We start from the raw sequence: 26,416 nt of genomic DNA on the forward strand, positions 1-26,416 counted from the left end.
AACTTGGCACCCATTTAGATCTCACTTCTTTTGTCGTTGAAGACAACAACCAAGGTATATATCATAATATTTGATTTGGCTCTCATTTTTACATTTATGTTTTTGATGGGATTTTTTTAAACTTACACGCTTCACTCTCTATATCCATTCGTGTCGACGTTCTTTTAAATGCCGATTTGATCTCGTTTCGTTATAAACGTTTTTTCAACTCATAATCACGTCATTATAACTTTCTTAATAATGTTTGATGTAAATCATACTTGGGGCAAGGTATCCTTTTCTATAATATAAATCCGCAGACATTTTTAACTGTGCCGTAAATACAAATCATTTGTAAAGAAATACATTGATAGAGAAGGCATATTATTCGATTCGAAAAACATGGAGTTCATGCTTGTTGACTTCCCGTCAGGATATATAACATACATATATAATTATATTGAAAATATATGTTAAAAAAGAGTAACTACTGAGTTTCTTGTCGGTTCTTCTCGGTAGAATCTACATTTCGAATCGCTTTACTTAAAATAGTTTGTTAAATGACGATTCAAAAGTGCTTGTAAAAGCCGAATTTAATCTTTAAATAGTATAAAACAAAGTCGCTTTCTCTGTCCCTATGTCCCTTTGTACGCTTAAATCTTTATAACTACGCAACGGATTTTGATGCGCTTTTTTTTGCCACTTACCATCGGATGGCTCGTCCAACCAACGCCATAGAAAAAAAAGAATGTGATATACGACATTCACTATAATTTCATGAGTGAGACACGAAGTGATTTTTTTACAGAATCGCTGCCATTGCTAGCTGCGCTATTCTATAGCTTTACATAGTATAAAACAAAGTTGCTTTCTCTGTCCCTATGTCCCTTTGTATGCTTAAATCTTTAAAACTACGCAACGGATTTTGAAGCGGTTTTTTTTTAATAGATAGAGTGATTCGAGAGGAAGGTTTTTGTATAATACATAGACAATATAGTTAAGTAACACTGATAATTTTAAAAGTTTCTAATGTGATGTCGTAAATTTATACATTTTTTTCGCTTACATTGTAAACGCTGGTTGAACCCTACGAGATAGATCAAAATAATGTACTACAGTATTGTACACCTTAAAACGGTCTTCAAAAAAGTCCGCGATGGTATATGTCTTTCTCTTAGGGATTACCCACATTGCACCCGTGCGAAGCCGGGGCGGGTCGCTAGTTTAAAATATAAGGTTGACAGGAAAAGGGGGATTAAATAAAACACTTGATTTTCTTTATTTTAATTGTTATCGCATTCTTATAATTCTTATTCTATAGTATATTATAACTAAATTATTCTATAGGTAGGTACGGAGTATTATATCATTATGACTAAGTATATTTCATTTATTTAAATGAAACAGTCCAAATCAACAAATGCATGCCGTTGGAAAAAAATCCGTTTCATTTTACCATTAAATGAAAACGGGAATTATAGTTTTAAATGTAAATTATTATAGAGAGGAAAGAGTTGATTTTATTTTCTTGATATATATATATCGTTTAAATGAACATGTAAAAAGGTTTGTTGAATGAAACGATTTTTTCCCAACTTCATTTATACGGATCAACAGAATTGTTTTCAGAAAACATAACTTTGGAAAACTATACAAAATAACAGACAAGCGAAGACTTATTATTATATATTTAACATACTATTTAACTCGCTATTAATCTAAATATAATGCGACCAGAAATAAATAAATAAACAAATAAACAGAACGGGGACAAAACCTAAATCTATCCTAAGACCGATTTTGTCTAGAAATGAAAATATTCATTTTTATTTTCATCGATAATTTCCAATAGATTTCTCGACGAAAATCGGCCAGAATGTATAAACGCCCTAACATCACATCGTTATGATATATTTAAAAGTCGCGTAAGGATAGTTTTTTTTTTAATAAAAATACAAAATGGGGAAATCGTGTAAATCACTAACATTTCGTGGTCATTTTGAATAAGTTCACAAGATCACATAGGTACATTCTCATCTCAACAAAAGCTCGGATATTCTACGAAGCAACCTCAAAAGTGTGCGTTAGTCGAAAACGAAAACGAATACATGAGCCAACGAAACATCTATGTCTACTGACAACATCCATGGACGGTAGAAAAAAGGAGGGGTAGGGGAAAAGATAGCGTAAAATATATACGTGCGATAGCCTATTAATGTTTACATAAGTTATTTTATTTAGTATATTAAATGAAACAAGAGAAATCATCCGTCGTTAACATCAAACTAGCGGTACACGAAATAAAAAAAACTACAACACCTATTGCATATTATTGCTGTGAATTTTTACATACATAATAATAATCGACAGTCGTATTTGTCGTTCGTTTTCGGAATAAATGTAAAATGAACTTCATTTAAGCTGATTATTACTCATTTCATTTTAAAAACGAATGAATATTAATTGGTTTTTACTTTTAGCACGAAATGTCAATTATTATTTTGTACACGTTTACAGTATATCATTAAAGATACTATTTAATAAATTACATCAATTCTTAATTGGCATAATATATAAATTGACACAATATTATTTCGACGAAGTCTTGATATATCTCACCATTTATTAGTCAATTAATTTTATACCTTTTTGCTATTATATATAAGGCCCAAAATTGCAATTTGCTATACGAGAGATACTACGGAGTATTTTTAATTAAAGTTTTTATATTGACTTTGTTGGAACTCGCCACTAGATGGCGGTAGCACGTCAACTTCTATAACGTTCAAGCAATCGCCATGAAATTTGGTATACATTAGGGTAAGCAGAATTTATAGAGGTAATTATAGAAGTAATATCATATAAAAAATCTTTAAGAGGCTTTACGACATAAGTCAGATATTATCTACTATGTATAGTTAAATAAGTCAAACTAACGAACTCTCTAGAAGTGTTTTTGTTGGTAATGGTTCCAGTTATTGAATTTACATAATGCAGGTAGCCTGACTGGTTATACGCTTTAAGATATTAACTATTTATAATACCGTCAAAACACCACCTGACTTGAAGATGTCGAGCATATTTCGCTAAAATTAATGCAGTTCATAGCAAAACTAAAATAAAAATTGTGTGCATATCGCTTAAATTAATTATATATGATAATTTGTATGTCATATGTCAAATTATATATTATGCCAAAATTCCATCACGAGAGAACCCACATCTTAACTCCACTACAATCATTTGCCACAGATTCAAATAAAAAAACTACAAGACATCGAATGGACTAGCTACATCCATTATTATAAATATCAAAAAATATTTATTTTTTTGTGTTTTAAAACAATATTTCTTAAGCACGCGATCATTGGGAATTATTCTACAAAACATCAAAATTCTAGCATTTTCTAAAACAAAGGAATCATCTACTAGATTTAAAATAAATTAAAAACATTGAACAAACATTACTCACGATTATTATAGTCTACTATACTTTACAGCCCTGAATAAAAGTATCCACAAATACATATATCGATATCAAAAACAATAGAATAAACGTAAAAAATAAGCAGCGTTGTATAAAGGACGTAATAATATAATTACAACCAGTAATATTTAAAAATAGAATCATCATTTAAACTCATTTGAAAATTATCGAATTAAATGAACTCGTTGTTGAGATTCATATATTTTAAGAATATATGAATCGTTTCTTTTTTTAAATTTATATTCAAGGCTGTAAAATTTCAAATTTAGAATCGCTCTTAGAGGATTATATGCTTAAGTCTGATTGGTGTTATCATTTATATCGGAAAGACTGTATAAATAAATTAAATCTATAACAAAATATTTGGCACTTCGCGTGTTTCAAATGGTATATTCAATTTACAACAGTCTTAGTTACGTTCATTTAAATCGACAATTACTAAAATATTGCTTGGATTTCCTATACATTTATGTAAATAGCGTTTTTATACAATGGAGCGTGTTAAATCGTGTTCGGTTAGAATCAGATAAATGTGATAAAAATTATAACAATCTGAAGATACCATTTCAAACACAATGCTACATTTAATATGAAAATGAAAATAAAAATCAACGATAGAGAATACATTTAAATATATAAGGCATTTTTAAGTTTTCATTTAATATGAAAATGGTTTAATTGCCGTTACTAAGTTACATTTACTTCAATGTTTATATAATATTTGGTGTTATTTGGGACTTAAAATTATATATTATATCTTAATATAAATGGAATGGACAAAATATAAAATTAAAAATTAAAAAAAAAAAATAAATTGAAAAAATGAAATCATTTTATAGCCTATCTAAGGAATATATGCAATATTATTCGCATAATAATTTTGTATATATAATATAATTCAATAAATCTTGCAATTTAACTAGCTAGTTTATCCATCTTATAATGGTACAATTTCGTTTTTTTTTTTTAATTTTAATGTTAAATACCTAAGCATATACCTAAAACAGAAGAGCCGTACCTATATATTAATGTAGCACGTATCATTAAACTTTAAGGGAAGTGTATAGCAACGAGAGAAAGGCATCGACGGTTATTAGATAAAAGTTTAAACCTTTACCGATAGAATAACCGTCTTTGGTTAATATTACCTTAGATCTATTTGAATATATACGTATTATAGCTATTCGCTATGTCCGTCTACTGAAGCGATTATAGGCGTAAATTAATTCATTTTATCGTCAGAACTAGCTTTAAGACTACAGCTAAATTTTTCTATCTATTTTCGAGTTCAGCTATCGTACATTTTTGTTGATATATTCTTGACTTAATATCTTCATCTTTTTTTTTTTTTGTAACACACTCAACGCTTTGATTGACAGGATGAAAAAAATTGACACGCCAATTCGTTCATTAGCTGAAATAATATGTAAATTTAGATTAATTTTTATATCTTATAATAATTTTTTTTTTTTTTTTTCTAGCGATATGTCTCTCAGTTTCTCTACATGCAAAACAAATGATACAAAATAGAAATGAACCTACGACAGATAAACAATAACTCATTTAATATAATATATAAAATATATTTTTTTTTACAAAATATTCATATGATAGAGGGCGTTTCTGTACGCCAAATTTTTTTTTTAAAAAGTTTTCAAAAAAGTCAGTAGTTTAGTATAGTGACTACCGTTTCAATAATGTTGCCATTAAAAAATTCTAGTATTCCTCTATCGAGGTACAAACACGAAAAAGAAAAAAGAACAGCAAAATTTTTTTTTTTTAAATAAACGTCAGACGCAACGTCAAATTTCCACGCACACCATTACAGACTAACTACAGTAAACGATTAAATGCTTCTTATAATCTAGACAATAAATATTTTTTCTTTTCCCTTAAATTTAAATAAATCTAATATTTTGTCTAAGATTCGGTATGTATTTCCCCAAAGTCCTTTTTTTAAATGATCTCCAAGCCCATTGTTTACATATAGACACAACCTTTTTTATAACCATATAGTTATATATTATATAAAAGTCGTGGGTTTTTTTTTTTAATTAAACGGATCTGATTTGGCATAGTAATGACGTCCAGAAAAAAAAAATACTAAAACCTCTTTGTATAGCTTCCGTCATATTCGTATAATTTTTTTTTTGTTAATATCTATGTATGTCACCACCTGGCTTTCACAGCGGATATAAAATTTCTTAAAAAACGCTCACTCGCTTTCTGTACCCTTCCTACATTTTTCTAGGTTCCCTATTAAACATTTTTCCAAAAATCTACATTATTTTTCCACTAATCTTATCCTAGACTTGTGCTTATTGATGTTTGGTACCGTAACATTGCTTGATTCCACGAAAAAAAAAAAAAATGTCACACTTATTTTTCGCAACCAATTGGCCCGCGTCCTTCTGATATAGTCTTAATTATATATCTTATCATTACTTATAATTAACTATATATTATCTAATGTTACCGCGTATTTTTTGACGCAGTTTCAAGCAGCGATAGAAAGAAATACTTCGTTAGAATGACTCACATTATGCTCCACTTCGACAGACATATACCGCTCCGAGACTTTTATATGCAAGGCTTTAAGCCACATACGCCCAGAACCTTCCCTGCGACAGAGGATTCCCCTTTCTAAATAACGAAATCACAATCCGACCGAACGCTTGTAATGGAAGGAATTACCAAATTAAATAAAATCAAGTACTAGATTGCTCATAGAAGACAGATGTACATTTCAAGCGATCGTTCGGTTGAAAACATATATGATAACGAAGCATAAACTATAGCGGAATTAAAACAAATATATAATAACTAGAATAACAACAGAATTGTTACAACAACATAATAGCAAAACAACAAGATTTGGAGTGTTGTCTGGGTATAGTTTAAGGGGGGGGGGGGTTAGTTTAGCATCCATTCCTTGTGTGCGCAGCAGCAAGGATCTTGGGAAGCGGCTCGCTGGCCTCACACGAGCAAACTCGGAGCCAACCACTCATCCTCTCCGATCTGCAATAAATATATAACAATTTTAATAAATCTTCTCTTCACGCTTAAACAGCTGAAACGATTTGGATGACATTTGGTATGTTGATGGCTTGAGTCCAGGGAAAGGATAAAGGATAATTTTATTTTATTTTCCAAGAAATCAAAATATACTTTATTCAAGTAGGCTTTTACAAGCACTTTTGAATCGTCGTTTAACAAACTATTTAAAGTAAAGATACGATCGGTTCGGAATGTAGATTCTACCGAGAAGAATCGGCAAGAAACTTAGTGGGTACTCTTTTTCAACATCTAAAAATACAGTCATGTTAGTTAAATACAATCACATATGTATGTTACGTCTCCTGCCTGGAAGTCAACAAGCGTTAACTCGACGCTTTTTTATCATCTATATCTTGTATCGAATAATATGCCTTCTTTACCAATGTATTTTTTACGAATGACTTGAATCTATGAAAAGGCAAAGTTCAAAAATTCTGCGGAATTTTAGTTACTGCAACCGTATAGTTACTATGTTGAAAAATCATTGAGCTTCTTATCTAAACTTTAACTATTTTGAAGCTAGTGTTGCATATCGATAGTCCACTATCGATAGACAATCGATAGTTAAAGTATTAGCGATAGTATCGATAGGCTATCGATAGTTTTGTCACGTGTCAATACTATCGAAAGTATCGATAGCTCCCCATGACCAACACTATCGATACTATCGAAAGTATCGATAGTATTAGTCAAAACGATACTATCGATATCCTGAATAGTTGTCGAGGTCAATTATAGTCAAACTATCGATAGTTCTGCAACACAGTTTTGAACTAAAAACTGGTGAAAAAAACCTTCTTGATGTAACATGGCGTTTTGTTGGCTCTCTCATACCGTCACGTATCTCCGTCCGCTCTCTGCTGTCTCGTCTCCCGCATTAGAGCATCGTGGAATTAGCTCTAAACCTTCTCCTTAGAGAGAGAGGAAACCTTAGTCCAGCAGTCGGACCTTTACAGGCTGTTACCGATGAAAATAGGTTTCAAAAGCATTAGCCGGTCACTTTTATAAAAATATTTTTTGGTTTAAACGTTTTGTTAAATGTTGAATATCAACTCACCGGCTGGACTTGAAAGTGCTGGACTGGGTAGTGCAATACTTGGGGTGGTTGAGACATAGCAGCAACACCCCCCACTCCCCCAACACCACCCACACCACCGCCCAGGGCCCAGGGCAGTTGAACTCCTCCCATTCTGTAACCAATATTAAGCTATGTGAAATATTGAAAGTGCGTTTTGTTTTTATATATTCACGTCGTTGTCGTTGTCGTTCGTACGCAAGCAAAGTCGCGGACAGAATATGGTGTTATATTAAATTAAAAGCTAACAGTGTTTCCAAATGAAAGCTTAAATAAAAATAAAGTAAAAAATACATTTATTAAATTCATGTATGTATACGACTCGAAATGGTAAATCTTAAGATTTTCATGAGTTGGTAGCATTAGCAGCCCGTAAATGTCCCACTGATGGGATAAAGGCCTCCTCTCCCTTTGAGGAGAAGGTTTGGAGCATATTCCACCACGCTGCTCTAATGCGGGTTGGCGGAATACACATGTGGCAGAATTTCGTTGAAATTAGACACATGCAGGTTTCTACACGATGTTTTCCTTCACCGCCGAGCACGAAATGAATTATAAACACATGAAAATTCAGTGGTGCCTGCCCGAAATCATCGGTTAAGATGCACTGGGCCATCTCGGCTCATGAGTTGGTAAATGTAAGTATTTACTATAAAGGGACGACTTTTTCGGACTTTTACCATTCCAACCTAATCTAACCTAACATGTAAATATTTACCAATTGAATGATGGTTAAATTTCGAATCTCAAAGTTTTATGGACATTTACCATTCATAATCGGTAATTCTTAGCTTTTACTGGAAAATCTTAAGATTTACCGTAGTTCAAGCTTTTACAGTACGATTCCCTAGTCTTCTTCATTAATGTATAAAAATAAAATATAATTTCGTATTTTTATAATAAAATAATTTACCCCATATACTGTTGCTGGTAGCCGGCAAACTGTCCCGCATAAGAGTAACCTTGTACCCCCTGTACGCCTTGCAAGAACCCGCCGAGTTGTTGGGGGTACGTGTTGTACCAGTAAGACGCTGGGGGTACACCGCCCGTGTACGCCCCGAATGGACTATACGCTGTGCCACCAAGCTGTAAATATAATAGATATTAATTAATTTACACAGATTAAATTTAATAGTTAATGATCTTTATTCTTGCCAACGATGATATGTTCTGACCGATTTCAGTTACAGTGGCCAATCTCAAAGGGATACCAACTCCGCAGGACATACTATAGAGCATAAGTTTACTTGGTGGTAGGGCTTTGTGCAAGGCTATCTGGATAGGTACCACACACTCATTCAGATATTCTACCACCAAACAGCAGTACTCAGTTTTGTTGTGTTCCGGATTGAAGGGTGAGTGAGCAAGTGTAACAGGCACAAGGGACGTAACATCTTAGTTCCCAAGGTTAGTGGCGCATTGGTGATGTAAGGAATGGTTAATATTTTTTAAACACCATTGTCTATGGGCGGTGGTGCCTATTTGCTCGTTCATCTACCGATATCATAAAAAAAGGGTGTGCGCCAACACAGGTGCATTATCATAATCCAATGGGATTGTAAAACCCGATACGACCGGAAAGAGTTCATGTCAACGGCTTTAAGTGCTTTCTGCGGCACGAGAGTGTACATCTTTCAACTTCGGGACTTCGAACTGTCACCGAGGATTTCATCAGAATCAGAAAAACCCAAGACAAAAAAGACTTATTGGCCCGAACTGGGATTCGAGCCCAGAATCTCGGGATCTGCATATCCATTAGACCATCGAGGCAGTTAATTCTTACTAATATACTCAATTACGAACGGATTAAAGTCTTTTATACCTAACACCTGCCCTCCCCCATCACACGAGGGTGAAGCCGTGAACGGACTCTTATTTATAAAATATATAATAAATGCGAAAATAACTCTGTCTGACTGTCTGTCTTTCTCAAAGTTAAACAACTTAACCGAATTTTATGAAACTTGGTATGAAACCAGCTTGACCCCAAGAGAAGAAACATAGCAAAAAAAAAAAATACACGCTCTTCATAGAATGAATTTGAGAAATGTATAAGACGTATACCCCTTACGAAGATCTAGACAAAATATAATACACATTATGTATGATACCTATATGCTCGTCCCGACTTCGCTTGGCTATATTACAGATTCCGTCATTTTGTGAAACTCGCCGTTTACGCAGCGAAACAACGGAAGTTCTCAAACAGATTATCCACTGTTTTTGCAACATTTATCATTGATACTCCGCCCCTATTGGTCGTATATAGCCTATAGCCTAACAATAAATGGGCTATCTAACAATTACTTTACAAATGGGAGCAGTTCCTGAGATCAACGCGTTCAACCTATATTAGCATATATACCTATACAATTTACTAAAAGTATCATTAATAATTTAATATAAAAAGATACAAGACGCAAATCAGTGATTAATAATTAATTTATTCAAATAATACCCAGTTCTCGGCTAAATGTATCTTTTTATGTTAATAAATAATGGATCTTCGCATATATAATGAATGATCTGTCTTATCTTAAATCCCTCCTAACATCACACGAATTAAATTATGACTTATCAAAGGGAAGATCTTTATTCAATGTAGAAATTAAATTTGCTTATTAATTGTTAAAAATACGTCATAGATTCAGATGTGTACAGATTTAAGATCTGAAAGAATCAGCGGGTTTTTTGTCGACTAATAAGAGCGTTATGTATTTTATTTGAAACGCCCTTGAGTTTGAATCTACAGGCAAATAAACTTTGACATCTAAATTTGAATTTAATGATATATGACATTCATCATTTTTTTTTATGTATTCGACGGACGAGGCAAAGGACATCTGATGGTAAATACTCACCACCGCCTAAAGACGTTTCTTAACTTTTTTTATTAATTCTACATTTGAACGGTTTCCAATTATATCCTATCCTTTTGTAAAAGTACATACATACATTGTTGCTTGTTCTTTAAATTAATGGTATTTAACCACAGTGATTATTTTTATTCCTTTAAATTGATTTCTCAAGGAATTCGGACTCAGGATATTCGCAAGACAAATTTCGTATTGATATGTGGCTGCATTATCCCAAAGTACAAGTTACAAAAAATCGATTAAAAGAAAACGCGATACATTTTTTTTTAAATTAACTTGTTCAAGGTACAAAATATTTCTTCCAAAAAAACGCAATAAAATAAAAACACATTTCCATTACCGAAATATGGTCCTAAATAAATATAATTTATTTATTATGTTTTATCACATGTTTAATAAAAAACAAATATGTATAACCTTTTTTAGAGGGCCTTTGTTTGAAAAGGGTAATAGGGACCTTTGTCAACAAACAAATTAATAATTTAATTTCTGTTTTACAAATGACAATATTTGTCGATAATGAAATTGGTCGTTGGTCTAGTAGGCTAGCTTATAATGGAAAACCAGAATGCAAATTCAGACAGATTAAAAAAAAATATGTACTGGAAAAAGATAAGCAGGCAAATGGATCATTTGAATGTCATCATCGCCCATAACTAACCTAGTAGTTACCCTTACACTCACTTACCCTTCAAACACAACATTACTAAGTTAAAAATGTTAACAAGATTATTCAGTTTTTCCTACAAGGAAAGAGCCTATAAATTTTATTGTACACCGCCCGGTGTTGCACATGTCCACTTGGTAGTCATTTTCCATCAGATGAACCTCCTGCTCGTTTGCCACCTATACTATAAAAAATAGATATGTTCCATACCTGGCCCTGAGATTGGGCATTATTTGGATCTCCGGATTCTTTGCCCCAGGAACACTTGACTGGCTGCCCGTTGACATCCGTATTGTGGACAGCGACGATGGCGTGGGTGGCGCTCTCCTTTGTTGAGAATCTGTAAAGAAAATTCAATTGCATAAACGAATTCTGACTAAAGATTATTAGTACCTTTGAAATTACGAATAAATATTTCAAAAAATTGATTCTTTGAAACATAAACATTAAAATCAAACGTGTATTCAATTTTTCCTTTAGATTCTTACGAAATAAATATTAAACAGAGGGGGAGGGGGTCGGCTTATTCTTATTTTTTCTTATAATAGGGGGGGGGGGGGGGCGTAAAAACAAGCGATATAGTCTTACGTAATAAATGAATGGCCAGAAAGCTGGAACACCAAGTTTAAGACTCTCAAAATGGAAGGATCATTCGCCTTGGGTATAAGGTTATTTATAAAAGATTTTGTTTGAGGAAACTTACCTTATAAAAGCATATCCTTTATCCTTAAACACGCGTATTTCCTGGATGGTGCCGAAGGGCTGGAAAGTCTTCTGCATGAGCTCCTCTGTCAGGCCTGTGGTCAGACCTCCGCAGTACACCGTGCAGTTGGTCGGTGAACTTTGGTTGTAAACTTCATCGAATGTCAACGGCTTGGAGTTTACTGGAAAGTAACGAATAATATTATTCTATCAATTATCGTCCTTAAATATTAATAATGTAAGTTTATAATATCTTGCATTGTAATGAACGCATTGTTGCCTGTCACAGCCACTGAGAGAACAATTGGTAACCAGTGTTGGCTTTTGGAACCCAAGTTGGAAGTCGAATATAATTGGAAAAATAAATTTGGGATATGTCACGATTGTAGATCTATATTTCTCTTAAAATAATATTGTTAAGCTAATATAGCTGAGTGATTAAACGCGAACTTCACCGACGAATGCGGGTTCAAGCCCAGACAAGCATCACTGAAATTCCATGTGCTTGATTTGTATTTATAATTCATCTTATGAAAGCAAACATCGTGAGGGAACTTGCATGATGCATTCTTCCATTTGTGGATGGATCCATCAAGACGCATTGGTACAATTAGCTTCAAACCTTCTCTAAAGATATAATAAAATAGTCTGTAATATATTTTATATGTTAAAATATCTATTCGTATATCTGTTTGTAAATAATAGATAGAGTTAGCATTTAAATAATATACGTACAACATTTAGACTAGACTAATAGGTCGGAATGGTCCACCAGATGATAAGTGATCCCTACCACCTCTAGACATTGCATTAGTAGCCTGTAAATTTTCCCACTGCTGGGCTAAAGGCCTCCTCTCACTTTGAGGAGAAGGTTTGGAGCAAATTCCACCACACTGCTCCAATGCGGGTTGGTGGAATACACATGTGGCAGAATTTCGTTGAAATTAGACACATGCAGGTTTCTACACGATGTTTTCCTTAACCGCCGAGCACGAGATGAATTAAAAACACCAATTAAGCACATGAAAATTCAGTGGTGCGGGCCTGGGTTTGAACCCGAAATGATCAGTTAAGACGCACGCGTTCTAACCACTGGGCCATCTCGGCTCATTATAATCATCTAGACATTGGCGCTTTAAGAAATATATGACATACAATTAACTTCCTTTATAAAAAAAAATGTCCTGTGGGGGTAAAAACCACTCTTAAAAAAAATTCAAATTGCATGAAATGAGCATAATTGTCAATTATTCTCGTAATTGTTTTTTTAAACTAAATAATTTCTTAAAAGGAAAATAATCGGTTTACGTTTTAATTTATTTTTGCGTTACGTCACGTTAGACGAGGAGATAGACGTCATTGGGGGACGTCTGTTCTTTGGCAAGGAGGCCACTTTGTGCATACTGTACCAATTTTATAAACAGACCATTTTTGTTCGTAACTGAGTGAAAGTGAACTACTAATCCGATTTGTCGTCGAGGCAGCTTTATATCGACGGGTCCTTAATGGGTGCGTTAGAGAAGCGTCAGGCGTTATTTCGCCTAAAAATAACGGTTGAGTGCGGTCTGCGTTCGATTTGATTGCTACTGGCAGTTTGCTATTAATGTTGTGGCGGCCTTCGTGGTTGACAAGGAAATGCCAATTATAGAGAGATTGGCGGTTGCCTTGGAAAGATCGGTCTTAAGAATAAGGGATCGATTCGAAACTATTTTATGCCACTGTTATTTTTAAGCCTGTAAATTTCCCACTGCTGGGCTAAGACCTCCTGTCCCTTTGGGGAGAAGGTTTGGAGCATAATCCACCACATTGATCCTATGTGGGTTGGTGGAATACACAGTTTCCCCACGATGTTTTCCTTCACCGCCGAGCACGAGAAAATTATAAACACAAATTAATTACATGAAAATTCTGGGTTTGAACCCGAAATTATAGTTTTTTTACATCAAGAAACATTATACCCTGTTCAAATTAGCTTGATATTTTTGACAGACGGTCTAGTGATGAGAAACAGAAAACATAACATATATAACAGTCGATGGAACGATGGAATGCGTAATTCAAATTAGAATTCAATTTTTTTTTAACTTTTTTTTCTAAAAAGAGTTATACCAGCTAAAGACACTCCAAACACTAGCCAAAGAGACCCCAACCAAAAGGACCCTCGTTCGTAACAATAACTTAACAATGATCTAAAGATCATAAGGATTTTTATAATCGATACTTGTTGCAGTTACTGCCTGTTATTCGCGTCCCTACCGTCCGACCGATGTAACATTGTACAAGCGTCTATTACTTTAAGTGTTTCTATTTCAATTTTACTTTGAAGCAATAATAATAGAAAAAGTCTTAAAATTTAACGGTTGAATCTTTGGAACTTTTGTATTATATGTATTTTTTAAAATATTTTTACAATTTTTAAATTAAGAAAATAATATGTCATTGCAAACTTATGTCGATCAGAAAAATTTACATCTGTCAAAAAGATCAAGCTATCTTGTACAGGGTATAATAGCATGATTAGTTAAATAAAGCTGTCTTCTTCTTTCAAATATCAAATCAACTATAACAGAAAGAGACAACTCAGTTTTGAACTAAATGAGAAATTAAAAATTTGCCACTGTAAAGCGAAGTTCTACTTTATTAATTTAGTCTTGCCAGCTTTCAAGACGCGCAGACCGCTAGTTGAACTCACTTCAGAAACTTTCTAATAAGTTTACTAAGATTACGTTGGAAATTCAGAACTAAGATTAAAGGTTACTTGTTATGGTAAATATTTAAATAGTGTTCGCACAGTGGTTGAAATTCGTCAGTAATCTTTATTGAAAACTAGTTTTCGCCCTCTAAGGGGGTTGGTCGTATGTGTTAGTTTTAAAAAAGTAGCCCATGTCCGTTGGGTTTAAGCTTTCTTCATATCAGAATTCATCAAATTCGGTTCAGTGGCTTAGCTGTGAAAGCATTACAGAAAAGTAGACAGACAGACAGTGGTAGGTGAGAGTTTTCTTATGCACCAGGGCCCTTCTCTGGTGCATAAGAAAATAATCGGGCCCTCACCCCCATATAAGATGTTTAATAGCATTTTTAAAGAAGACATGGGGTTCCAGCCCTAATCTTCGGAGCTTAAGGCCGTATGTCTAGCTACTGGGCCAAGGAGCCAGTCGCTAGTAAAACATTATGACTAGAAGCTATTTATATCACATCACTCCATATTGCGGTTTATTATACTAAGTTTTTAAGATTCTTAGTATAATAAAACGGTTACAGTATAAATATCACTAAATATCACAGCAAATACCAATCACATTACTCTATCAAACCAATCAAATGGCAATTCTATATGACAGATATATATATATATGTTCACAGAATTATCATCCTTTTCAAGTAAGCGTTTGGCTTCACGAAATAATTTTGAAAGGTTATTTCCCAATGTTTGGTAAGCCTAGGTTTATAATTCCGTTACAATTTGATATCGATAGATGGCGCTGATTGAAAATGTCACTGTCCTGAATCGTGTTGCCTAGATATTTTCTACTGGATATATATAATGTTGAGTAACATGTACTAGTCGATCAAACAATTTTATAGTTATTAGCTGTGAGAAGTAGTTCCTTAGTTTCGTTTACTTTTGATACCTATGATAATATTTCGTCGACAGCACTAGACCCCATATCAACCGCTCTAGATATCTCCTGGACTATGGGCAGACTAGATGTATCGGATCAGTGAAGGCTTTACTCTCATTAATGGAAAAAACATGAAGAAGACTTACGTTCATTTTTAGGAGCTGGAGGTTTCCTTGTCGCCCAGTTCGTTCGAATGGATCTGGATCCGAGCCATTGGCCGTTCATGGCTGTGATAGCGGATTCTGCCTCCTGAAAAAAAAAAACATAAATTTGCTTAATACGACATATTTATTCATAGAGCTGACAACCTTGACTGAAGAGCTGACAATTTATAATTTTTATAAAATCCATTCCATGAAACGAGCTCCCAAAGGAGTAATGTAATAGTAGATGTTGAAAAAGAGTAACTACTGAGTTTCTTGCCAGTTCTTCTCGGTAGAATCTACATTCCGAACCGGTGGTAGCTTTACTTTAAATAGTTTGTTAAATGAAGATTCAAAAATGCTTGTAAAAGCCTACTTGGATAAAGTATATTTTGATTTGACTTGATTTGATTTGATTTGAGTGACTTTCGTTAGCCAAGTCATTTTTTAGGATTGTCTTACACGCCGGATTCATCTTCGCTTATCTCTAGCTGCGTGCATTGACCAATGAGGAGCGAATATTCTGTTCCTTAGGATATACTCGTGGAATGGACTATAATACTCATCAACCACCAAACCTTCTTAAGCACAAATTTATTTTGATGAGAAAATTAGACGTAAGTTTAAAGTCACACGAAAACTAATATGTGCTTTAACGAGTGGACTATGTCGGCTTATAAATAAAACTAAATACATTATTAATTATGACTACGACGTGACTTTGAGAAAAGTCACCTGTTGCGAAATAATCAATATGATATAATATTGAATGCCAATTTTAGATTCTTCGTTTTCTGGAGTTCACCTTTTTACTTCAGGAGGATGTTTTGAAAGTCTGTATATATATTGTCCGAAGCAGTTGCTCCTTTGTGTACCTACGTCCAGCGTGCTTCTTACCTTCAACATTGCCTATCAAAACAAGTTGAAGCAACGTGTACCGTTTGTACTTCTCAAGTTTTTTCAGTCTCCCTTACTTTTTGGGTAACACACACATTGTAGGACGGTTTTGTTCCTTAATTTCTTAAACGAAGCAAGTGACGGCTGCACCGTCATTTTCGATTTAGTCTTTAAATGATTTGAAAGCAAAGTCAAACTATATGCAATAATTGCATGTGTTAGGTGTATTTTGCCAGGATAAATAATAATGAACTATTTCAGACTATACTCAATCTTTGTGCCTTCCATTTGAGATCCGTTCATCTGTTTTGGCGAGATTGAGTAACAAACATATATCCAACCTTAAGCATTTATAATACTAGTAAGGTAGAAGCACAGATCCTTATTGACTTAGAAAAAATCTACCATATGTTCAGACAGAAACACCTCAGGCTTGAGAGGAATCGGCGAATGAAACGAAACGCAACGGGCTTTTTTCCAACAATTGTATTTACGAAGCAATTATTCATATTTTAATTTACATCGGCCTGGAGGGATCGTTTCATTCCTGAGGTGCTATGTAAGAAGTCAGTTTTGTAATATTTACACACACAAATGTTGATCAACGATTTTTTTTAATTAAAAATTTTTTAACTTTTTCTGGGATCCCGTTGTAAAAGTGAGGCTTATTAACCCTGTGTAGTCAGATAGAATTCGTAGTGAGATTATGCTTGTTCGTGATACTAATAGTATGTATGTATTCATTTAACTAGAAACTTCTTTTGTATTTTTATTTACCAACGAAAACCCGTCTGCGGCATATTTTAAAAATATTTTTCCATGTGGAACATCTATTGGCACGCCTTGGGGGTAAGACTCGTATGCCGTGATGGCAAACGGCATGACGCTCACTTATGACCTCATTTTCCCACCTCACCGCCACTTTCTACTCCCAAGTGAGTGCGAGGCGCGTATATTATATAAACGTCGCTATATATAAGATTTTAAATTAACATGGTTATTTTTATTACTAACAGTATTTAAAACGGGATATTTACCATGTTTTTTATTTTTATTTGTTGGAGCTCGATATTTCGACATTATCTACGAATGTCTTGTTCACGAGACTGACGTTTGCGGGTAGATGTTGACGGCATTAGAAGTGTCCATATCGGACTACCTCCTTTCTCGTACGTTTGCTGCGTAAACACTGACAGTGGTAAACAGTGGTAGTGGTAATCAGTGTTTACGTAGATAATGTCGAAATATCGAGCTCCAACAAATAAAAATAAAAAACATGGTAAATATCCCGTTTTAAATACCGTCGCTATATAGTTTTATAATAATAAAAATATATTAATCTTACTAACTAAACTCTGTTTTGTACTATTTAAATTAAAAAAAATCTAAATTCATTTACTAGTAAAAGCACAGTTCGTCTAACCATATTAATGTCAGTTTTACGTCAAACGAAATTCACATCGATGAAAATCTGGTATTTTCTTTGACCCAATAAAAATTTAGAGGCAAAGTAAAAACTACTTTCAATATTTTCATTTTCCCCCCTATTTCACGAGTTTAAAGATGATGTCAAAATAAACTTTATTTCAGTAGGCATTTCATTCAGAAGAGCTCGTTGAACTTTTTTGTTTTACAACATCAATTAAATTTGAAGGTTTCGTGTGTTTGGGATGTCAAATCTAACTCAACTGACCAGAACTTCAATTGTTACACTTTTTAACGCCCGAGGAAAAAATATGGCGTGTGTCTGTTTTTCCATCAGTGCCATGTACCAAAGTAAAGGTACCGATTTTGATTTAGTTTTTTTAACACGCTTATATCAGCTTCACTAGTCTTTCCTGTCTTCCCTGTCTTCGATTAGGATGATATTTTACACTCGCTCTGAGTTCTGATAACAATACATAACTAGCTAAGAAACGTCATTACAAATCCAATATGGCTTCCCAAGATGGCGGACTGGCTGGTTGAAATCCACCCACATGATATGGATATCAAATGAAAGGGTTTGCTGTTAGGAATACGAAAAAAAATACTCGCGTGCCTGAAATCCAACATGGCGGACATCCAAGATGGTGGATTGGCTATGGTGGAAAGGGTTTGCTTTTGTAATTTTTAGTGCGTTCTAAAAGCGTGTTTTTAGTTTTTTAAACTATTTATAATTATTGAGAAGGCAACTTGATTGAGACCACTATGAGCTGTTATTACGAAAATCTCTTCAGCTATTCTAAGATCAGCATTTTTTGTCACTGAAGGGTCGTTAGCAACTTCTATTGGTTTGATCGATTCAAATTTAGTATCCTGTGTTTTTGATATGATGTCGCAATGAAATAGTAACATTGGTTCAAATTCAGGCTGCCAGAGAATTTTCATGAGTTTCGTTTGTCTTTAAAATTCATCTCGTGTTCGGTGGTGTAATATCAGAAATCTACCACACGTATTTCCACCAGCTCGTATTGGTGCAGCGTGGTTGGATAAGATCGAAAATCGTCTCCTTAAAAGTAGAAGAGCTTATCGTCTAGGATTGGGTCATTTATTGGCTGTCTTTATTGGCTGGATATCCCACTCCTCAATTACAGCAGGAGTATCATGTTTGATCCCATTGGAATAAACATTACAATTTAGTTTCAGTAAATAAACAATTAAAATTTTATCATTCATGTACCAGGAGATCATAAAATGACATGTATTACTTACCGACTTCTTGAGGAACGATACGAAGCCGTAGCCTTTAGACTTTAATGTCTGCGGGTCCCTCACCACTCGGCAGTCCCTGCAACAATAAATAAAAAAATCATATACCTATATCTATACAAGCCTTTTTTGTAACGCCGAACTGAACACCTACTAAATCGTGTAACGTATACCAGAAGAGCCATTGCGTTTCGGAGAAAGTTTTAGTAAATAATATTATACCAGCTTTAAATTTGGACGTGACAAATATTTATTAAGGAATGTTATTTTGCTGTTGTCTTATGATTTATTTAGTTTGTCGTTGAAGAACGGCAATTTTTTGGGTGAAATGTTTGGGCATCGTTATAAAATTATTAAACGTACAGACGACTTAAATGATAGGATTGATGTGGGGGCTTTGAGTAGCGGTTTGATTGAGAATCGATATTCGAATTGGGAGAAAAGTTTGAACGACCCAGTAGAAGCCTGTAAATGCGCCATTTAAAAGTCTCCATTTGAAGAAAGTTTCTCAATAACTTCACTGCGTAGTATAAAACAAAGTCGCTTCCTGACGTATTTTAATAGGGTTTTCATCAATAATGTGATTCAAGATAAAGGTTTACATGTATAACACATGCAGGTGATAGTATAGAGTTTTTATGTTTATTCTTAAACCTAAAAATTGAAAACCATTATTGTGCTCGTGTGAAGCTGCGATGGGAAGCTAGTTTTTTTTTTATGGCATTGGTTGGCGCACGAGCATATGGGCCACCTGGTTGTATGTGGTCACCACCGCCCATAGACAAAGGTGCTGTAAGAAATATTAACCATTCCTTACATCACCTATGCGCCACCAACCTTCGGAACTAACATCTTAGTTCCGAAGGTTGGTGGGGCTAGCCTTGATACAGGCTAGCCCCTCTCTCCCCTCTCCCCCACATGCAGAAGAAAATCGGGTGAACCAGTATTCATATAAACAAAATTGCGGCTAAGATTGATGCGTTGTTAAAACATAACATAATACCATCCTTTTCTCAAATGTTTTATTAAACGCGATGGATTTTTATATTCGTTTTTATGATACAATTCTTTGGAGACGTGAGAATGGCACGCTGATAAAGATGAACGCGGTTGGTTATGGAGTTGTATTGATCTTCTGGGATTTGGTATGCTGGGGTTATTGATCTTTGAAAATATAATAGATTTTTTTCACAGAACGAAATTGACACCCCAATCGGATACTACGCTCTCGAAACTTTGAGAACGAGAGCTAGGCCGAAATACTTTTATTTCTATCAGACAGTAGACAGTTAATACTATAAGAAATATTAATCGTTCCTCATATTGTCAATGTCCCAACAACCTTTGAAACTAAGTTACATCCCTTGCGTCTGTAGTTACACTGTTAAGCATTATTGTTTGGCAATAGAATATGAGATGAATGTGTGGTACCTATTCAGACGGGCTTGTACACCCAACCACCAAGAAAATTAAATTCATTAAATATTAGTATAAAGAAAACACAATAATAACACAAAAAAAAATACATTCAATACCAACAACATATCATCAGTTTCGCAATAAAGTGTATAATTTTTTGGCAAGATAAACTTGTAACGTATAAATCTCATCGTTACGTGAAAACGTGTTGTCTCGCCAAGATTCCTTCTTTATGATACTGGCAGCGCTTGGCGACTTACAATATGCCATTGTTAAGTTTTAAAAGTACATAATGGTCCAGTTTTTATGTTGGCGCCCGAACAGGGACTTCTTTCCCCAAAGTAATCGGAGATGTAATGATGAACGAGACAATAGAACGTGTTCTAAGTTTCCAATTGTGAATTTAAAAAATTGAAAACGCTCAGTGGTTCGATGTTGTCGGTATTAAACAATAATAATTAAGACATTCTGAACAATCACGTGTAAAGTCTATGTATATAGTAATAATGTATTAACTCGTATTACTAAATTTATGCTTAAGTTCGTCCCGCATTCAAATTGATTCCTTTGTATTCATTTACAGGGATGAAATAATTATATTCCCGCTTTGGAGGATTTCTTAGTTGATGCGGCATTAACGGTGTAATAAGGGGCTTATATTCTTAAAATGCCAGTGTGACGGGTGAAAGATTTACCCTGGCATTTGTTTATCTGCCTCCATAAAATAAAACGTCTTGATGTGTTGATTGCTATCTAGACAAGCTTTTACCCAAGCATAATATATCGACGTTCTAGTTTATTCAATATTCGAAGACGAAGATTTTAAAAGAAAATGTCACGACTTTGTCGCTTAAACCCGTACCATATCTCGCTGGCATATAGCTGGCATCGGTCCAGCTGTCGAACGATGCGCTTTTGTTTATTGTTTGGCATTCCTTTTTTAGTACAATCCCTTGTATCAGATTACGAAATTACATTTATTACTAAAAGTATGTCTTCTTTACTGAATTCAATTTATGTGAAGGAATTATATCTGGACTAATAAATTAGGGCACTTTTTTTGTATATGTCTAACTGAAAAAAATACTGCCAATATACACAAAACATATTAGAATGTACAAAGCGTTACGGAGGAGGTTTTTAGTGTAAAATGTGATTGTTTGAGTACTCGGGCGAGAGTGTAGTTCCAGACTTCGAGCTTCTGAGAAATTTTTGAACTATTTTTTTTATTGGCTCATTGAGAGACCAGAGCTTGAGACCAGAGCTTCGGGATTTGCTGATTTATATGATAGCTTGATCAATGAGCAACGGTTCTAATAACTATTACTCGATAGAGGTCTTAATTTTTTTTAATTATATGGTGGTAAGGTTTTTTGAAAGACCGTTTGGGAATCATCATGTATTTTACCGCCAATGAGCAAAACTTAGTATTGGTTTAAAAGACGAGTGAGTCAGTATGACTACAGACACGAGGGACATTAACATCGTAGTTTCCAAGGTCGGTTTCGCATTGGTGATGTAAGAAATGGTGAATATTCCTTACATCACCAATATCTATGGACGGTGGTGATAATATAGGATCAGGTAAATTTGTCAGTCCGCATATCTATTGAAAAGTATATATCTTTTACTTACGATATTTCTCCGAAGGGTGCAAATGCATCACGAAGGTTCTGAGTCTCGATCTCCGGACTCAAATCTCCGACGAAGATGTGGTAGTGTTCTGTGGAAAGAAATATTACTTGTTAAACATTATTCATATGGTTTTAGATGTACATTATAATTTTAGAATCTTGAATCGTTACGTAAAAAAACGTTGAAATCAAATAGGATCTTGAAATTCAACCTTCTCCAGGCGCCAACAAGAGATTTGTAAGTCAAAATCTTTAAACGTAACATACAAAAACTTTGCATTAAATTTTTCTCTTAAGTCAGAAGGGTTTTCTACTAAAGTCGACGCGTCTGTTATCCGTCTAAACCAGATTTTCTTCAAAACCAAAGATTTTCACACGGTTTTAACCAATGGACGGAGTTATTCATGAGGAAGGTCTGAGTGTATAATTCATTAGGGTTTTGTGCTAATTAGCTCAACGAATGTTTTAAAAGGATAATTTAAATACATGCTAATTAAATTGACTGTACTCAACGAGCGTTTGGCTTGTTTTACTAACGGCGCCACTGTCGCTTCAGACTGAACGTTGCTAAAATATCGACGCAGTTCCGCTACATGTATTTGTACAACAGTGCATATCGCGTTACATCGGGATTTTTATGTTGTTTTAGCTCGATTGTTAAGTAAACTAACCTTTTTTGAAATAACATTGTTTAATTATTTAATGTCATGTTTATTGTTATTCACGATGTTATATAATAATTAAAGGTTATTATTTTTATTGTTTCGAATAATTTAATAATAGATGGCGTTAGTAGTACATTGCATCGCGCTATCGTTTGGATGTTTTCATATCATTTTGTATTCTTACATCGGGTACTTTCCATCATAGTGGAAACTCGATCATCCTCATCCCCAAGCAGGGAAGAATATAATGCATCCCGGGAGATATCGCCCCATCACCCTGCTGTCGTAGACGTCGAAAGTCTTCAAGAAACTGCTTCTGCTGCATATAACACCCCACCTTCAACAACGCGACGAACAGTTCGTTTTCCGTGCCGAGCACTCCACCACGCTGCTAGTCCCAAGGGTACTGCACCGTCTCGCAGTCGCGTATAAAAAACGAGAGCACTCCATCGTAGTACTCTTTGATACGGAGCAAGCCTTCGACCGTGTCTGGCACTCATATACAAGCTGTCTCTATCTAGTATTCCCCGTCGAGTAGTTAAGACTGTGGCTAGTTTCCTAGAAGTCAGGCGCTTTCAAGTGGTGGTTGAAGACAGCGGTAAGCGACTTTGTTTTATACTATGTAATGATAATACAAAAAAACGTGTTCACTGCCAAATAATCGGAGATTCTGCTTGTCTAGTACAGGGTTCTTCTTGACCTAAAAGCCAGTCTGGGTACGAGCTTCAAGGATTTCTTCTTTATCCTTCTCCTCTCCACTCCGTGTCAAACGTGACTCGGTGGTTTTCGTCGTATGATTAGGCACAGGCCCTCCTTGTGGTCGAGCATGCAGCTTTGAATTGCGTACACACTGTTGTCCACTCAAGTGAACATAGGGCATGATGGCGGACGAACTCCTCAACTGCCAAACTGAGGGCCAGTTCCACAAACTTAGATCGGACTGATAAGCTTCCGATTCTATTTATATCCAACTTCGACAATTCCTCGCAAAAATAAATCTCAGTTTAATTGCAAATAAGGCCTAATTCTACATATCGGCTGTGATACGACCACGTTTATTTCGATCTAACTACAACTGGATTGTTGCTTATGTAGAATAGAAACTTAGATTAAAAAGACGTTAGTACGGCAACGATTATGTATCGATCCGATTGCGATTAACTGTTTTAGCACAATTGGGACCTGTATGACACTTACGCTAATTAGAAGAGACTTCATATTGCATAGCACTCTTATAAGTTGATCCTTGGAGAGGGTATCTAAATGTAACTGGAAGCCCAATGTTTGCTAACTAACTAATTTATTATTCCATTTTATTTAACTACATCGTCTAAAAATCAAGTCAGCGCGATTCAGATTTCGATATAAAATGATAAGCGCCATCTATCGGTAGAGTGACGTGAACTTGAGTCTCTCGAACGCTGACGCCGTCGTAATTTCTAGAAGCTCAGCGATGGAGTTATATTCAGATAATATTAGTAGACGGAATTCAATTTAATTCACGCGCAACACAGCTTTTGGTTATAGGGTTGACTCTTTGAATTAATTTAAATAGGAAAATAAATTTTCACACAGAAACGTTGCAGGCAAAATATTACACTAAGAAGTATATTCACGTTAATAATAATACTGTGTACTAAATTCTTAATAAAAACTATAATCTATACTAATATTATAAAGAGTTAAAATTTGTTCATTTCTATGTCCACTACACACATAACCTCCAGAAATAATGAACCAATTCTATCAAAATAACACTGTTAGAAAGGTACATAATTCTTGAGTGCTATATCGTATCTGGTGATTGTCATCATCGTAATCGCATCACTGTAACTGCAATGGGGCTTCGAAGACGTCTCTCTCTTGTGATCAAGCAGCTGTTCAATGCTGTGGTGGTAATGGTTGTTATGTGTTTGGTTACTGAATGTGCCTTTCAAAGTACGATTATGTTTCATTGATACTGGATAAGACTATGTAATTTTAGTTGTTTTTTGAAATGATTTATGTTTTTACATTCTTTAATATGACTAAGAACTTTGTTGTAAATTTGGACGTGGAGCAGTCAGGTTACTAGTGAAATATATTACCGTTTTATATCGAGCGACATCCTTGATTTTCATAAACCGCTCAGAAAACAGATCAAGCAAAGAGCTTGAAAATTGATCTCACATACTAGCTGAACCGACTAGTTCGAATCGAATAGCGACGGTAAGCTATGTAATGCAAACATTACAAATCAAAACGGTCTAATTACACCTTGCAATGTTTACCTTATCTCCCTTTGTCAAGAGATGATTATCTTTACTAATATAATAAATGCACAAGTAACTCCGAATTAAATTATAAATATTTTCCAGTGAAACCTAGTTCATAAGATACTAAATATCAACAGCGGCTTTACTTGTATTTAGATCAAACTAACATCAAAACTAACGGATTTAAGAATTGAAATGGAATCATTGTTTACATCACATTAACAGCCTGTAAATTTCCCACTGCTGGGCTAAGGCCTCCTCTCCCTTTTGAGGAGAAGGTATGGATATTCCACCATGCTGCTCCAATGCGGGGTGGTGGAATACATATGTGGCTGAAGTTCGTTGAAATTAGACACATGCAGGTTTCCTTACGATGTTTTTCCTTCACCGCCGAGCACGAGATGAATTATAAACGCAAATTAAGCACATGAAAAATCAGTAGTGCCTGGGTTTGAACCCGAAATCATCGGTTAAGATGCACGCATTCTAACCACTGGACCATCTCGGCTCAACTATTGTATATATTGACCCAAATATAAGCTGTGTCCGTCTGAGGGTTTAGGTAAAGCCATGGATTTCGCTTTATAGTCGCAGATAGACAACTGTTTTCAATTATAACTTACTGGTTATCGCGCGCGTCTTTTTGCCGATCTAGTTGTTGGTCGTTAGGTTTTAGGCGTCAAAAGTAGCTTGTATCCTTTTTCTGGGTTCAAGCATGCTTCATCAAATTCGTTTCAGTGATTTAGTCGTAAGGGGCCATTCATTTATTACGTAAGACGATTTAGGGGGGAGGGGGTCGACCATGTCTTATGTTTTCTTACAAGGAAAGGAGTCTCGATAGTTCTTACGTAAGATCCAAAAAGTTAAAATTATTTGAAAAGTGTACGTGTGATGCGTATATGTAGGACAGGTATAAAACGATATTTACATTTCCATGGCAACGGGCGAGCCAAAAATAAAGATTATTAGTACCATTGAAATTACGAATAAATATTTTAAAAAATTGATACTTTGAAATTTTAACATTAAAGACGTGTAATCCTTTTTTGCTTTGAGATTCTTACGTAATAAATATTAAATAGGGGGGAGGGGGTCGGCCTATTAATATTTTTTCTTATAATAAGGGGGTAAAAAACAAGCGAAAATAGTCTTACGTTATAAGTGAGTAACAGACAGACAGATAGAGTAGTTTTCGCATGTAAAATATTAGTATACATTTTAGTTAAACATGGCGCGTCGTGAGGGT

At 34.7% G+C, this 26,416-nt stretch overlaps 1 protein-coding gene across 1 annotated transcript in view; it reads right to left on the reverse strand.

The window, feature by feature from the left end:
- Nucleotides 1–5,088: 5,088 nt before the first annotated feature.
- The window catches only part of LOC125075150 (cytotoxic granule associated RNA binding protein TIA1), a 58,307-nt gene continuing 36,979 nt past the window's right edge, over nt 5,089–26,416 (reverse strand). Inside the window, exons 2-9 of the mRNA XM_047686767.1 lie at nt 22,252–22,339; nt 19,201–19,276; nt 15,613–15,715; nt 11,845–12,025; nt 11,352–11,481; nt 8,512–8,684; nt 7,581–7,713; nt 5,089–6,484 (exon numbers count right to left, since the gene is read on the reverse strand). Of these exons, the coding sequence (XP_047542723.1) occupies nt 6,443–6,484; nt 7,581–7,713; nt 8,512–8,684; nt 11,352–11,481; nt 11,845–12,025; nt 15,613–15,715; nt 19,201–19,276; nt 22,252–22,339 (926 nt within the window). The 3' untranslated portion in view covers nt 5,089–6,442. The remainder of the gene's footprint in view (nt 6,485–7,580; nt 7,714–8,511; nt 8,685–11,351; nt 11,482–11,844; nt 12,026–15,612; nt 15,716–19,200; nt 19,277–22,251; nt 22,340–26,416) is intronic.

Source organism: Vanessa atalanta, chromosome 30 (genome assembly GCF_905147765.1).
Source record: "Vanessa atalanta chromosome 30, ilVanAtal1.2, whole genome shotgun sequence".
NCBI lineage: Eukaryota > Metazoa > Arthropoda > Insecta > Lepidoptera > Nymphalidae > Vanessa > Vanessa atalanta.